The sequence below is a fragment of the Anoplophora glabripennis genome, unplaced genomic scaffold (genome assembly GCF_000390285.2).
Source record: "Anoplophora glabripennis isolate ALB-LARVAE unplaced genomic scaffold, Agla_2.0 scaffold121, whole genome shotgun sequence".
NCBI lineage: Eukaryota > Metazoa > Arthropoda > Insecta > Coleoptera > Cerambycidae > Anoplophora > Anoplophora glabripennis.
The window spans coordinates 1108481-1126457 of NW_019416338.1; the positions used below are offsets into that span (position 1 = coordinate 1108481).

At 32.0% G+C, this 17977-nt stretch overlaps 1 protein-coding gene across 1 annotated transcript; it reads left to right on the top strand.

Moving 5' to 3' along the window:
* The first annotated feature begins 2690 nt into the window (after positions 1-2690).
* LOC108909462 (nuclear pore complex protein Nup93) lies at positions 2691-10608 on the top strand. The gene is made up of 10 exons (XM_018713805.1): positions 2691-3047; positions 3108-3288; positions 3371-3661; positions 3718-3860; positions 3915-4434; positions 6226-6439; positions 7392-7762; positions 7814-8050; positions 9271-9474; positions 10431-10608. The coding sequence occupies exons 1-10, from the start codon at positions 2884-2886 to the stop codon at positions 10548-10550; spliced, it is 2445 nt and encodes an 814-aa protein (XP_018569321.1). The 5' UTR covers positions 2691-2883; the 3' UTR covers positions 10551-10608.
* The last annotated feature ends 7369 nt before the right edge of the window (positions 10609-17977 follow it).

A 17977-nucleotide genomic window follows, 5' to 3' on the forward strand; every position in this document is an offset into this window, starting at 1 on the left:
CATGTGAATAAACTACGACGTGGGGGAACAAGTGATGCTGAAATTGAAACAGCATCGCCATCGCCCATCGCCTATCTTTACACCCTAGATAAATGATATTGCTTTACACTTTACTTTAAACAGTTAAATACGTCGCCCAGTGCACGATTATAACGGTTCTTTGTTAATATTTGTTTTGTATCAATAATTGTAGAAATGTTTCCTATGTGTGATCCAGTATGTATTTTATTGGAAACGCCATTTTCCAGATGGAAAATTGAGGACAAAAAGAATTTTTTTTTCTCTCGATGTTGAAAAAAGACAGTGTACGTTCGTAAGTTTCGGAATGAATGGTATTCGGAGTATAAGTGGTTGTGGTGGAAGTGTTTATTTAAAAATACTTTTCTGTATGCCGTGTTTAATTGTGTTTCTATTATTATATAAAATCTAAATGAAATTCCTTCTCGCGAACGTCAGTTTTTCGGTACCTAATATTGCAGTTGCAACTAAAAAATTTCAGATTCATTTAAAGCCGTTTGACCTCGATTTTTTTTTTTTCTTATCAATCAATGAATATGCATAGATGAATATGCTTCACCTATTCTGAATGTCACGAGCCACTGATACGAGGTGTCCCTGAAATGACTGGAACAAAGTTCAAATACCTATATTATTTCAGAGCATATTTACAGTTAAAGAAATTTTAACGTCCTATGTACCTATCTCGACAACGTTTAAACATAGTATTAGGTTTGCTCCTAGTGCATTAGAAACTGTTTCCAACGGTCTTATACAGAGTCTTCATAAATGTTTACAAGCCAGGTGGCCGCTGAGCTTAGGCAACCAGCAATGCACAGTTGGTACTGCCAACTGAAAATCCCTAAATCTTAACGGTAATCCACCCAGTGAAAAAAAGTTTAAAAGGAAAATTTAATAGATTTAGAGAAATTTATCGAATTAAATAATTGAGGTAGGGAAAAAATATGTCACCAATATTAATGATTCGTTCATAAAAAATAATGACAAACTGTTACATCTACACTCGAGATCACTGATTGGTGGAATAGAACCTCCGTGAAAAATTACACCAATCACCAGCCGGTGAAACAGAATGTTGCGTTTTAATGCAGTCTTGATTCCTAGTGCTTTAATTTTACCGAAATTTAGTTGCCAACGTGAAGGAAATAAAATTACTGTTCCAAACAAAATTACTGGTTACGTGGCTTGTAATCATTTATGAAGACTCTGTATAAGCATTATATTAGATAGCGCTAGCGTCTGATCTGACAGTTGAAAACTGTTTTGAATTACTCTAGAAATAAAGCTATTCACAGTGCATGAATTCACGAAGAACGGAAAGCGCAGATTACACGTGTATATTGACATGCTGTAAGGAAGTGAATTGGAGATATGTAAAAAAATTGTTATCAGCTGTAATCATTCAATGTACCTTCTGATTTATATTATATAATTTTGATATTTTAAGCGTTACTGACTAACAATTGAACTTTGAAGAAATCCATCAATAGGCCAGAAAAATAAGCTGGGGAATGACCATTTCGGGACTTTTTGTTTCGGCAAGCTGAATTTATCACTATAGATGCTAAGTATTATATAGGGTCGGAAAGTCCTCATGGTTCATCGGCCGTTACGTGAGAGCGATAAAGTAAGTCATAGAAATCAGTGCGATAGAGAGATTGCTATAATGAAGGCGTCTAATAGTCACCGCCCATTTCGCCCTTCCACAAATAGGAAGTGGATCTTATTTGTGGAAGGGCGGAATGGGCGGTGACTATTAGACGCTTTCATTATAGCCATCTTTCTCTATCGCACGGATTTCTATGACTTTCTTTATCGCTCTCACGTAACGGCCGATGAACCATGGGGACTTCCGACCCTGTATGTAGAATAACATATTAGTTTCCACAGACATAAAAATGGGGGAAAGATTGTTTACAGAGTAGTTACTTGTATAATTTTTTCGTAAATTCACGTTTTTTGCTTATAACTTTTTTCCGTTCATTTCCAAGAGAAAACAGTAACGTACTTTTTTTTTCCTCTTCAAAAGACCTACAAAACTAGCCCTCCAGGGTAAAAAAATATTGATTAGATCAAAAGCTATAAACAGAAGTTTATTTATGACTTTTGAATTAAACATTTATATAAACTGCGTTATTATTACCAGAACGTTTTGGCATCGCATCCTCTTATTCCTTATCACTGTCTAATAACTGTTAATTTGTTTATAAGGCCATAATTTGTAAACTATTAAACTTATCGATTCCAGATTTCGTGTGTAGGAATGAGAAGATGCGATGCCAAAACGTTCTGGTAATAATAACGCAGTTTATAAATGTTTAATTCAAAAGTCATAAATAAACTTCTTCTGCTTATAACTTTTAATCTAATCAATATTTTTTGACGCTCGAGGGCTAGTTTTTGTAGGTCTTTTGAAGACGAAAAAAAGTACGTTACTGTTTTCTCATGGAAATGAACGGAAAAAAGTTATAAGCGAAAAACGTGAATTTACAATTATACAATTAACCACCCTGTAAACAATCTTCCCCCCATTTTTATGTCTGTGGAAATTAATGTTATTGTACATAATATTTAGCATTGATAGTGATAAATTCGGCATGCCGAAACAAAAAGGCGCGTCCAACTCTATATTTCCTGGACTACAAAAGCAGAAGAAGAAGAAGAAGAAATTAACCTATCAATTATAACCCGCCTTTCTAAAGTTAAAACAGTTGTTGCGGCATTTTTATGTTTTGTAAATTGTTGTGATTGTGTTTTATTCGGTTGTATTTATATTAATTTTAATATCCACGGCATTTTTGTAAAATATAAAAATATATATATATTGTGACTCTGTAATCTGTATACATAAAGAGTATTTAAACAATGTCAGATTTTTCTGAACTTCTACAAGAAGCTGAGAAGCTTACAAGTGATTTGGAGGGTACAACTGAACTTCCAAAAGTTGAACGATCATTAAAACAAGTTTTAGAAGCCTCAAATGATTTATATTCAAGAGTTGCTCAAACAGGCGCAAAAGACATACAAGCGTAAGTGCGAAACTAATATATATTATAACTACAATAAATGAGTATGGTATTGTTTTTCAGAAATTTGTTATTGGGTTCAAAAGGAATTGACCTACCTAAAATTGTTCAAAAATTGGAATCTATAAGCACTAAAAGAACATTTGAACCAATACAACCTGTAGAAGATTTAGATATATCAAGTAAACTTGAAAATGAAGTCCGTAACAAAATTTTGGCAGCATTTGATTCAGGATATAATGAGGTATTATATGTATACCTAACACTAGTACTCTCATTCGTATGTTGAAATCAATCATCAATATACATTCATTTTTTTATTACAGATGTTAGAATCTGTATATGAGAATTCGTGGGAACATCAAGAGGCTGAATGGAAGCAACAAAAGCGCAAGGTTCTTACTGCAATGGGAGGATTCTCAGGAGCTTGTGTGGAAATTGGAAAACATGTCGGCATATTAATTGATAAACCTGCTCCTGCTTTAGCTAACTTGGGTCCTATTGAAACTATATATGTTTCGAAAATTATAGAATATAATAATATTTTTGGAAGAGGTCCACACAAATTAAATCTCGTCAATGTATTTTCTAATTTAGCCAATGAATTTAAAGATGCTGTAAGTAGTAATTTTGTAGATAAACTAACTTCATTAGAATATTTTGTGATTTTTAGAAAATTAAAGACATGTGGGAGATAGTAAAGTATATGGTACAGTTGCCACCATTCCCACAGTCCGAAGATATAATTAAAACACGAACATCTAAAAATTTCATAGAAGCGCTTGTTTCTCAAGGAAAAAAATACTTAGAAGATAGGTAGTCAAACCTAAATCACTAAAATTTTGATGATTAATGTTTCAACAATTTTAGGTATAAAACATATATGACAAACATCATAAATGAAAATTTGTCACAAGCCTTACGTGGTGGTATACCAGGCACCTACTCTCTAGTACGCAGCTTTGTTGGATTGAGACTTCAAGGCGAATATTTAGGCTTACAAGATGGAACAATAGATGACAGACCTTTGTGGCCCATGGTCTATTATTGTTTGAGATCAGGTGACCTATCTGCAGCCATTTATTGCCTCAGAAAAAGTTGCCTTCCTGAATTCCAAGAACTAATCTCAATTCTCGAGACTAAACTAAACAACCCAGCAAGTCCGGAAATTACAAAGTTAGAGGATAACATTAGGTTTTCATACAGAAGGGTTGTCAGAAATGATACTGATCCTTTTAAGAGAATCATTTGGGCTGTTCTCGGTTGCTGTGATGTATCTGACGAACACAGTGAGGTAGCCAGAACCGCTGATGATTACCTTTGGTTGAAATTGAGTCTCGTCAGGGTTGATTATAATAAGGATGATTATGTTAAGTATGAAGATCTACAGGTAAGTTGTTAGGAAGGAATATTATTTCATTAGTATAATGCAATGCTCCAATGGAAAATTATGAATTTTACAAATATCTAAGATTGAATCACAACAACCAGTTGTATTATGCCATTACAAGATCTTCAGCAGCAGTATAAAAAGGAATTATGTCTGCCTGCTCGAGTAAAAATTTTACTCGAAAAATCTGTTTAAACCATTAATACTGGCTCGCAAAACTAGGAATAAGGAGGTGAATTTTATACAATTAACATACCTTGCTTTAGATCCGAAGGAGGCAGATCCTAAAGTAAAATAATATTTTGGAAATTTTTATTTAAGTCTCGGAACACATATTTACACCCCACATTCTGTGATCTCATTGGCCAGGGGTGTGACCGACGGTCAATTCCTCACATTCCCTATTTGATGCAAATTTTTTGGCAGCCACTATATAATTTTTATAATCATACTTTGGTGAATATTTACGTGGGAGATAATGATTGAAAAATGGAAACTGAGATAGAGCTTATAATTTTGCAATCTGGAAAAAATTTTAAATCTAGTTCTACAACGAGGAATTTTTAGACCAAAACATGTTCTGATTTTGGCAAGTAAGACAGTTCACCTTGTATTTAATTGATACTGTGTTGAGCAAATCAAAATCTGATAAATAGTAATGTTGGTAATACTATTGGTAATAATTAATTATTACTAATAAAAATTAAGTCAAGACTAGTGAAAAAGGTCAATTGACTGACTTTGAGCCAAAGTGGCAGATTGATGACAATTTTGTTAGGTTTTCTTATTTTTTATCTATGAAAAATATAAATTATATAAATATAAAATAGCAACTGCTGCAGTTTCTCAATTTATTCTAGGAAGTAAATAAGAAACATTCAAGAAATCTGGTATTAATGGCAGAATCTAATTTTAACGAAAATGTCAATTTATTTTAACTCGTTCTTTGCCATAATGACGGATTTGAACACATGAACGTTTGTTTCGTTTAAAATAGTTTTAATTGAATAAATCTAGACAGTTTTTTCTGTTAACTTAAATATATGGTGTGCCAAGCGGGTCAACTAAAATTCGTCCCTATTATCATGTAGAGGCGTATGTGTATATCCATTTCTTGGATTATACGCTCCTACGTGATAAGAGGCGTGAGCGACTGCCTCCAAATGTTTTTTACGTTCACGTCACGTTAGTATACTATTGCTTCGTAATCGTGCGCATGTTGTGTAATTAATTTCTATCCATTGGTGTTTATGATGGTGTATTGCAGACAATTTAATTTGTTTCTTTTTAATAATGCGTATGCCTACGTCCCGCAGCTCAGTTCTGACAGCTCTAATAATCAAGAGGTTTTTCAGTTGATAATTAAAAACTTTAAGAACCACTTTTGGTACAGGGACATTACTGTTTTTTATTGAATTTATTAAAGGAATGCCTTATTATCTTTGTCACTGATTGCTTATACTTGACATTATCACTTATTAAACCGATAAAGGAATGATGTCTCTCAAATTTAATTTTAATATTTGTTTTAATATGGAAAATATAAGTAATAGTAGATCGAGTTTCTTTAAATGTATAAATTTATGTCTCGTGGTAAGAGCATTTTTTTGCCCCATATTTATTTTCATAATGTAACTCTTTGTGTATAACTCAAGAAGAAAGGAACAGTATGACTATATTTTTGACTTTCTGATTTATAAAAATTAATAATATATATTGTAATATGAATTATTGAATAAATTAATGAAGTAGATGAAATATTAACGCTACTTACAATTATTGTTTTTTTAGTACATAATATTAGAAGAATATGGCGAGACTCATTATGATGCATTTAACCAACCCCACTTGTATTTTCAAGTATTAACATTAACAGGTCAGTTTGAAGCAGCTATTGAATTTCTCTCACGAATCGAAAAATTCAGAGTACATGCTGTTCACATGGCTATTGCACTTAACGAGTTATATATGTTGGCTGGCCCACAAGATACTAGTTCTCCACTTAGTAAGTACAATTTTTTTTCATACAGTGTTAGAGTAGAACTGGTAAATTTTAGAATGTTACACAAAAATATTCATATTAAGATGTGTGCAATTCTCAATGGTAAGTGGGAAAACACCATGTATATATAAATACGAAGGTTGCCTTTTATTTTTCGGGAATGGATGGTCCTGATGCTGCCATCTGACAACCAATGTTCCAATGTAAAGATCGACTTTTTGTCAGTATACTTGCTCAGAACGTTTTGATGTACAGGTGCTATTTGTGTTATTTACAGTGATTTGAAAAATTCATCTTGTCCAAAAAGTTGTGAAAATTTCCGTGTGATTATTTTTTACAACTGTCGACTTAGATTATCTTAACAACAGTGCATCAGGGAACTTATTTTGGCAATGAATTATCAAAAACCACTATGTATCAATGGTATATGGAATTCAGTCAAGGCCGTGGTTCGCTCACTTACGAATTTCGTGAAAGTTGTCCAAAATGGGAGGTACCTCAATCGAAATGCAAAAATTCGAAAATTGGTTCTAGCACATGCAAAAGTGTATTGATTTTCTTGAAGAATGGACAGTAAAGTCATATTATGATTCATTTCTTTTTTTGTTTCCTATTCCCAAAATATAAAAGCCAACCCTTATACCTCTTTCTGCAGCAAATATTTTGAGAATCTTTATTTATCATTTTATTATTATTATTATTAACTTTAATATAAGACATTTTTCTTGTTAACTAGTCAAGAAACATAAATATCGTATGTATTGTAAATATAATTATATTTATTTTCCTCGTTATAGATTCTATACTTTATATTAATTCAATTATTATAAAAAAAAAATGCAAAATTTGCATGTTAATTAATTTTGCCTACATTTGTGATTAAACATTTTATGTGATCATATACAAAACTTTTTAACATTCCTTATTTTTCTTTAACATTAATTTGGTTTTCTAGTATGTATTGACCCGATGGATCCTAAACCGGCCCGACGTCTAAACCTGGCACGTCTCATAATGCTTTACGTGCGCAAATTTGAACTGATATGCATCAACGAAGCCTTACACTATTTCTTTTTATTGAGAAATTACAACGATGCCGAGGGCCAAAGTTTGTTCAAAGTATGCGTCTCTGATCTGGCCATTGAAACTAAGGTATATGAAAAAATATTGGGAACTATCCAAAGAAATGGTATTAGATCCAAAGGGCTGCTAGATCAGTTCACAAATGCGAACATTACTGTTGAAGGGGTGGCTCAAATGATTGCAGGGAATTTAGAAAAGAAGGGTTTGTTCGAGGAAGCAATCGAGTTGTACGATATAGCAAATGTAAGGTAGGAACGATGTCATAAATAGTTTTTTTATTAAAAACCTTTTTAGATGCAAGAAGATGTGCTGAGACTTATGTGTGGAATGTTGTCGAGAGTAGCTCATTTAGAAAGTGAACCGGATTCCCTTAGAATTCGTTTACAGGAAAAAGCTGTTCTCTTTGGAGAGCGTTATTCTAGAGAAGGCTACAAAACCTCTTCCAGTATGGTCAACTCATTTATTAAACTAAAGGATCTCCTTACATTTTTCGATCAATATCACGCAAAACAATATGCGCATGCAATGAAGGTATTCATAGTTATTAGTAAGTTTGGCATAATTTCACATCTTCAAACATTTAGTAGGTGACCCAATATTACTTTTTTTATCTAAATTAGATCAGGAATTATATCAAAAGAACCACTTTGTCAATGTTTCGTCATTTTTATTTCAACATCCTCAGGACTATGTGATAAGTTTTAAAAGTAAAAAAATTATAATAGATCCGTTTCCTTTGGTGATATTTCTTATAAGAGATTGCATAAAGTAAACAAATGTCAGTAATTGCAAAATTAATTCTCTTCTTTTTCAAGTGCCATGGAATCCCGCAAAATAATAAAAGATGCGAAATTGTATAGGGTGACTCCTCTGTAATAGAGACAGAATCATAGAAAAGGTAGCAATTAAGGATAGGATTCTGCAATTCTGTAATTGTCTTATCCTGCGGTATAGATGGCACTGTAAAAAACAGTTAAAACAGTTTAAGTGTAAAACCATAGTGCACTAGATTTAATCATATGTGCCAATGGAAAAACTTTACTATTGACAAATCGTAAGCTGAAAATTCTTAGAATCAATTGAGCATTTGTCTTTAATGATATTACAGAAACGTAGCGCTAATATATAAAGGTCATCATATACTACTCATACTAACGTCATCATACACGACTGGAAAAAATTTTAGGGGAACAAAAATATCATAAATTTTGTAGTGATTTTTGACAGGCTATATCTCACTGAAGAATCGAGATAAAAAAGCAGTTTGAAGCTTAAATTCTCTAGTTTCAAGATCTTTTGACAAAAAAATTTTTAAGCTCCGATTATTACTCAATCATGGAACTAGCGCGAGACAAAAATTTTCCTTTTTTTTTTTTGTTTATTTTTTTTCACTTTGACTAATGTACAGTTAACTTGATTATTCAGCTCTAGTTTAGTTTTTTTTTTTGGTCTCTGCACGTCAATTTTTAAGATATCCAGTTTTGAATGAATCATTAACCATTAATATCTCAGTAACTAATGACTACACAGTAAATTTTCGGGCAGTTTTGAAACCTGTAATAAAAGCTCTACATGAACCTGTTCCAAATATTATAGAAAATATTAATGTTGAGAAAAATTTTTACAATTCAATGTAGCCACAAACAAATTTTTTTGCCTTTTGAAACTTTATACATAAAATCCTGAAGATGATGTAATAAAAATGACAAATTGTTGACTGTGTAAAAAAAATAAATCATCCACCGTTTTAGATACTCAATGAACTGCAAATTGTTCCTTTAAGAAGTGAAGATCTCGATGACAGGGTAAAAAATTTCAAAAGTCTAAATGCAGATGTGTGTAAAGTGATGCCAGATATTTTGTTAGCTACAATGAATATGTTATTTGCGCAGTACCAAAAAATTAAGGGAAATAACGAGTATATTCCCAGATACCAAGATGGATCAATGGAAATGGTAATATTTTTCACTTTCCTTCCTCAGGGTCGCGTCAAAGGAGGAGGGCCCCTAAGGCCGGTTTTTGGTCTAATTTATTTTTGGCTGAAAAAATCTGAAAAACAGTTTTTTTAGTACCTACTAGCAATACTGAATCGTTTCCACCCAAAACGGACCAACTCCCTTAAACGAGATGACACACATTTACATTGAATAAAACGAAAAAGAAAAAATCAAATTACATATACATACGTGTTTGTGCATATTTGATTAGCCACTTTGAATTTCGTGATTCTGAATTCATAATTGTAATCAGTGATCCAAGAAAGTTTCTATAAACAAATATTTGAGGACTATGAAGATCTTTTTAATTTTTTTGTCGGCCGATGGAATACATTGTTCTGCCTTCAGATTCGTAATCAGAGACCCGCAAAACTCCACTACACAAAAATTCATGCATTTTAAAGACATTTTCATTTTTTTGTCCGCCATATTGAATTCGCCATTTTGAATTTCGTGATTTAGAGTCCTGATTTGTAATCAAATACCCAAAAAACCCCATTACAAAAAAATTCATGCATTTTAAAGACATTTCAATTTTCTTGTCCGCCATATTGGATCCGCCATTTTGAATTTCGTGATTTTGAGACCAGATTCGTGATCAGCGACCCAAAAAACTCTTCATACGTAAGATTCATAGAAATTGAATGTCTTTCGCATCTCTAAGCTCTTTAAAGATTCCTCTAATAAGCGATGGTTTCCCCGGCATTTAAGGAGGTGGAGGGGACAAGGAGGGTGAGGGGATTGGTCCTTTTAGGGTGGAAACGATTCAGTATTAGTACTAAAATAATTTTTCAGATTTTTTTCAGCCAAAAATAAATTAGGTCAAAAACCGGCATAAAAGAGCCCCTAAGGTCTCCTTTGACTGAAATATTTAGTGTTTCAAAAAAAAATTATATATTTTTATTTATTTTCAGCAATTGAAACATTTAAGGGAACAAGCTAAATGTATAACAAATTTTACTGGAATGTTACCATATAGGATGCCAGGGGATACAAATAGTAGATTGGTTCAAATGGAAATATTAATGCATTAGTCTATAGTTTCATCTTTTGTATTATAATAATTGTTTGTAATAAAATTTGTAATCATAATTTGCTTAATTTCAGTTTTTAAAATTCCTAACTAATTAATGAATACATGAATGATACAAAATTAGTTAAACCACTAAAGTTATTTTTTTAAAGATCTGACAGACTGAATGGTAAGGCATTTCCTAAGAATGTGCAAAAAATCCAGGGACATATTCCTATGGTTAAAATTATGGTAATTTGGTTAAATAAACGTAACTAAGGCTGCTTGCCATCTTTTAGCTACATAGTTTCCAAAATTAAAAGAAAAAGGTTATATACGGGGTGGGCCATTAGTGTGAGGAAGTACAATAACTCCCTTGTTACTTATAATACAGAAAAAAAATTGTACAGAATCAAGAAACCTAAACTACAAAATTAATTTGAAACATACAAGTCGATGAGCAAAAACGGGACACGCCAAATATAACATTTATTAAATGGAACACCCTGTATATTTTTAAACAGTTTTATTTCTCGGAAAATTCTATACAGTATGTCCACGGATTGAGTTTACAAAAGGACAAATGGACCAAATAGTGAAAGATACGAAAAAAAGGCATTCTTGATAAAAGTTTTTGCTTGTTTAGAAAATATGAATCACAATGACAAACTTCAATTTTGTTGTACAGGGTGGATCAAAAACATAAAAATGCTGTTTTGCATAAGAGTAAACATACCTTATTTTGCAAGATATGAAAAAAGGCATTCTTGATCTAAGTTTTTGCTTATTTATAAAATAGGAATTGCCATGACGAACTTGAATTTTGTTGTACAGGGTGGGTCAAAAACACAAAAATGTTATTTTGCATAAGAGTAAACATAGTTTATTTTGCAAGATACGAAAAAAAGGCATTCTTGATAAAAGTTCAAAAATAAACAAGTCACATTATCAAAAATTTAGTGTTTTATACAGGGAACAAAGTACCTACAAAACTAAAATACATCTTATTCAAGTGTAATTTTTAAATAATACGAACATAATTACAACAACAATTAAGCTAAAAAAGTAAACAAAGTGATATGATGAAGATATCTTTCAAAAACACCACCCCCATATTAAACACAAGGGTGAAGGTGGACAAACGGTAGTGTTAAAAAAAAAATCCCTACCCGGTAGGTGGGGGGTTAACGTTTAACTGATTTGGCGGCAGAAATCGTGAAGCAACATGTTCTGTTTCTCTTGGAACGCGGTGTGGGTATGAAGGACGGAAGTAAGTGAGTCTGTGATTTACGAAAGTATTGTATGAAATTTTGACATTTTCATAAACTTGTTCTTATAACTACTATAGCTACGATGTGACTGGCGCAATATCAACCTTTTTGTCCGAGGAGTTGCACTATTGTTTGAGTATTAGTCATGGAAATATTCAATTATATTTTTGTAAAAATAGTGGAGTGGGGGATTTTTTTACGCTGTTGTGTTATTCCAGGGTGAAGTTGGACACCCAAAAAATGCCCCGAAAATATCGACCACTTGGCATAAAGCCGAATTGTACTTACCCCACCAGAAATTTGGAAATTGCAGTAAAAGGAGTGAATAATAAGATTTTAAGTGTCGGATTTGCAGGTGAAAAGTGGAATGTTCCATAATCAACACTTCACAACCACGTTAAAGGAATTATAATAGTTTTAAATAAGTTTTTAAATAATGTTAAATATTTTTTATTATATTTTTATAAGAAATTTAAATTTTATTAATGATAGTTTTAATAAAGGTTTAATACACATTTTCAAACTATAAATTTATTTTAGAGTAAAACTGAAATAATTCCTTTTTAAAAAACAATTTTTATGTCCAACTCGGGCAATAGACCGTTCCGTAGCTGGATTTCCATTGATTTAAAGCTATGTCCTTCACCTCTTTCTGCCAGGTGAAGTTGGACAAATGTTATCAAAAAATATATAAAAAACTAAAAACAAAATACAAATTTTAATTATGCCACGCAATAGAATACACCTTGACCTACCTACATGATTTTTTTCAGAATTTTTGATGTATCAGACCCAGAAATAGACTAAAATAATCGAAAAATTTGTCCAACATCACCCCCATTGACGGTATATCTCGAGGAATTTCTGATTTCTTAATAAATAACATTTTTGTGTTTTTGACTCACCCTATAAAACAAAATTGAAGTACATCATGGTCATATTTTCTAAACAAGCAAAAACGTTTATAAAGAAATGCCCTTATTTTGTATCTTGTTAAATAAAGTGTTTACTCTTACGCAAAATAACATTTTTGTGTTTTTGACCCACCCTGTACAACAAATTGAAGTTCTTCATGGTGATTCGTATTTTCTAATCAAGTAAAAACTTTTATCAAGAATGCCTTTTTCTCGTATCTTTCACTTTTTGGTCCATTTGTCCTCTTGTAAACTCAATCCGTGGACATACTGTACATGGCAATATAAACAGTTTAACATTTTAACGCGGGATTGCCATGTGGAAAATTCTTGGAATATTATGTGGATGTTGTATTAACTTTCAACTATTAACACTTGGAGCAAAAATATTTGACAGAGTTATAGGAAAATGTTAAGCAAAGACTCCTGTTAGCTAATATCGAAATTTTATACAGGTAATTTTCTATAAGACGATAATTTTTAGAAAGTTCAAATTTGATTTTCTAAAATTTTTCAAATGGGACACCTTGTATTTTATTCTATTTTATTCGCATATCACTCCACTTCAACTTTTATTAAGCATGTTCTACAGGGTGTAACGAAATTTGCGGATATGGACTGTGGGATCATAACAAGCTAAATAAAGTGATAAAAAAATGTCTTTATTGTTTTTCAATCAGACCAGTATTTTTTGAGATATAGCAGTATTAAATAGACAAAAATAATTAAAATATACAGTGTGTTGCATCACAAGAGGGACATGGCTTGATGGGAGATAGAGGACATCTAGTGTAACTAGGATCGCCTATAGAAATAACTTCTTGGCCATTCTTTATTAAGATACAGGGTGATTTAAGATTTTTGGTCAAAACTGCTTTATGTCATAACTTTGGTAGGGAATGGAATAATGGGTTCATATTTGGTAGGGTTAATGCACTCACGATACTTCATGTATGCATGTATGACAGCAACAAAATCCAGGTCCGGACTGCAACAAATTGTAAATTTTTTGTGCAAGTCTAGAAAACAACACTCTGTATGTATTTTTTTGAAATTCCCTTACGATATTCGGAAAGAGCATAAAAAAGTGATTTTAAAGACATGTTTCTTTTTTTTGTTACACTTTGGTGGTTATTTAAATAAGCTATTGAATATACGAGACTACGGCTTCTAAAACTAAATTATGTGAAGGACACATGATAAAAATGGTTTTGCAACTAAAATTAGCGAAGGCTTAATTGAGGGTAGATGTTATAAATAAGCATGCATATTTAATACATAAATATACATAAACCTCATTTTCTTTAAATAATATGTATTCCAGGTCCGGACTGCAAAATTTTTAATTTTTTTTGTAACTCTAGAAAACATCGCCCCGTATGTATTTTTTTAGTATTCCCATACGATTATCGAAAAGAACATAAAAAAGTAATGTAATCTCAGCGACATGTTTCTTTTTCTTGTTACACTTTGATGATTACTTAAATATACGAGTAAGAAACACATGACATGAGTAAGTAAAAGATACATGATAAAAATAGTAGTTTATTTCTTTTAGTAAATAGGATTTCTAAAAAATAGAAATAAAAAAGCAAATGGGAACAATGACTATTTAATAAAACACGGAAAACAAATAACAATAAAACACAAAGAAAATAATAGGTGTCTAAATGTACTTTACAATGGCAAATTAATTGTATAGCAAATTTTCAAAGTGGCCTCCTCAACTTCGATACATTTTCATACTCGTTTAACCAAGTTTCCAATTGCTCGACGTATCGATGGCAATCGAAATCGACGGATTATAATTTATTTTTTGTCCTGTTTTTATCACGCGATTTTAAATAATCATCAAAGTGTAACAAGAAAAAGAGACATGTCGCTGAGATTACTTTTTGATGTTCTTTTCGATAATCGTATGGGAATACCAAAAAAATATATACAGGGCGATGTTTTCTATAGTTACAAAAAAAATTAAAAATTTTGCAGTCCGGACCTGGAATACATATTATTTAAAGAAAATGAGGTTTATGTATATTTATGTATTAAATATGCATGCTTATTTATAACATCTACCCTCAATTAAGCATTTGCTAATTTTAGTTGCAAAACCATTTTTATCATGTGTCCTTTACGTAATTTAGTTTTAGAAGCCGCAGTCTCGTATATTCAAGAGCTTATTTAAATAACCACCAAAGTGTAACAAAAAAAAAGAAACATGTCTTTAAGATCACTTTTTTATGTACTTTCCGAATATCGTATCGGAATTTCAAAAAAATATATACAGAGTGTTGTTTTCTATACTTGCAAAAATCATAAATCACCCTGTATCTCAATAAAGAATGGCCAAAAAGTTATTTCTATAGGCGATCCTAGTTACCCTAGATGACCTCTATCTCCCATTAAGCCATGTCCCTCTGTGTGTGATACAACACCCTGTATATCTATAAATATCAATTTTCAATCACTAGATAAACAATTACAACAAACGAGTTACAACAATTGTTCAAATTTTCACCGTCTTCTGTTAAACATGCTTCAACACTGTGCTACTACTTGAATGGAGTTGCGTATCATCTCTGGTGTTATTTGCTGTACTGATTGAAATAGGCAGTTCTGCAATTCATTCAAATTTGCCACTGGTGGCAATGTTTTTAGGAAGCCCCAAGAGAAAAAATCACATGGAATTAGGTCTGGAGAACAAAGTGGTCAAGCAAATGGACTGCCTCTGCCAAGCCAACATCCAGAGAAAGTATTATTTAGGTAATTACATACAATTAATGTGAAATGGGCACCTGCACCATCGTGCATAAAAATCATATAATAAATTAACAAAATAGATACGAAAATCAATCAAATATTTAATTTTACAACAAGTGTTCAAAATGACGGCCGTTTTGGTTTAGACATAGCTCTACATGTCATTTAAATGTGGTGTTAACATTATCCAGAATATCAATGTTGATATTTTAAAAAACTCGACGAATTCGGTTTTTCATATCCTCTTTGGTAGTAAGGGGAGTTTGATATACCCGATCTTTTACATATTGAGGGTGCCTAATTCGTCTCTATGAATATAGCTGATCTGTAGTCTTACAGCCACGGGGATTGACAGTGGCATTTATCAATTCAAGTATTGACGCTTCGAACATCTTGGCCACCAAGCAAATGATGTTGAAACAAGGGTTCTACTGTTAGCAAGATGCAGTATCTTTATATTGTATCATGCTACTGTAGCATGAGAGTTTTCATAGGACGAAACGTGAAGCACTGAATAAATAATTTTTTTAAATCCATCATGTTTCATTTAAAAAAATTTCTTGATAATTTGAAATATACAGGGTGTCCCGTCTAAAACTCCTCAGCTGGATATCTCGAAAACGGAAAAAGATAAATGATTTCTGAAAAATCCACTGTATACTTTCAATGAATGGCTTTATTTGTGAGTACAAATCCCGTTCCTCTCAGTGCAGGTATAGATATCGCTGCAATTCGAAAACATATTTTGTTGACAGCAGTTTTGAAAAGTGGCGTACATGAAAGATCTCTAAATTATAAGCAACTTTTGTGATATAAACAATTTTCGAAAAGCCACTAGTTTCCGAGATACTTGGATTTGAGGTAATTTTCTTACAGGAGAAAGATTTTTTAAAGTTAAGTTTTCGGACATAACTACTGCAGATTTTCGTCGTATTATATTGCTTTAAATAAAACAGTGATAAATTAATTTTATTTAACTAATAGATATCACAGGAAATTACTTCATTTAATCTTGTTTACGCAAATCATAGTCTTTTCGATCAAGATAAAGTAATATTTATTTAACAAAAACTGATGCAAAATTAACAAAAATTACAAATAAACGATACTAAATAATACACGAGTCACAATAAGTGTTCAAAATTGCCGCCATTCTCATGAATACATAAATTCATATATTTTTCTAAGTTCGATATCAGTTGCCCGTAATAAAACATTTTGAGGAATAGATGCACAGCTCGCATAAATCTTATTGCACAAGTCAGCCAAGTCTTCAATTTCTGTTTGGTAAATTAGGTTCTTTAGGTAACCCCACAAGAAAAAATCGAGTGGGGTTAAATCAGGGGTGCAGGCAGGCCACCTTATTGGACCATTGGCGCCTATCCATCGCCCCTGAAAATATTCAAGAAGAAAATTTTGCACCCTCCTTTCATTATGAGCTGGTGCCCCGTCTTGTTGGAACCAGATATTTTGTCTCATAACTAAAGGAACTTCCAAAAGAACATTTAGTTGGGTCTGAAAGAATTGTAAATAATTGCGACCGTTCAAATTTTCCTCATATAAATAGGGTCCAGTTAATATACCATTAATAATACCACACCATACATTTATAGAAAACGTAGTTTGGAAATGTCTGTCTTTGGTCCATCTAAGATTACTATCATGCCAGAAATGACTATTATGTCTATTCATAATGCCATTTTTTTGTAAATCGACTCTCAGTCTATATAATGTTATTTAAAAACTGGTCGTTTTCTTGAGCCTTTATTTCCATTTCTGCAATAAAATTTAGTCTACGTAGCATATCACCAGGACGTAAATTATGTAAAAGATGCACTTTGTAAGGATGATACGTATTTCGCTGCAAGATATTATGGACCGATGTTCCGGAAATCCCCGTTTCTTGTATAGCTCGCACCGATCTATGTGGATTAGTTCCAACCTTACCTAACACCACGGCAGTGTTTCTATCATTTGTAACAGTGTTTCTACAATGCTTCTTTTTGTTAAAAGAACCACAATGAAGCAAATTTGTCTATAAGGACAAAAAGGTTTTATGATCGGGATGTCTAAGGTTTGCGTAACGTACCTGATAATCTTTCTGCTTTTCTGGAATTTCTACGGCATTCACCGCATAATAAAATTATGTCGAGCATTTCTTCATTCATGTATTGGACCATACTGAATAAATGTCAAATTTGTCAAAGTTGAAGGTGTAGACTTGTAGTTATGATAATATATAGCAATATGTAATCAACTTTGACACTTCAAGAAAACAAAAGGACCAAGAAAACGACCAGTTTTTAAATAACATTATATGGACTAACTATGGATATTATTTGCTAATTTTGTTAATCAGTTTTTGTTTAATAAATATTACTTTATCTTGATCGAAAGGACTATATGATTAACAAGATTAAATTAAGTAATTTCCTGTGATATCTATTAGTTAAATAAAATCAATTCATCGCTGTTTTATTCAAAGCAATCTAATATGACGAAAA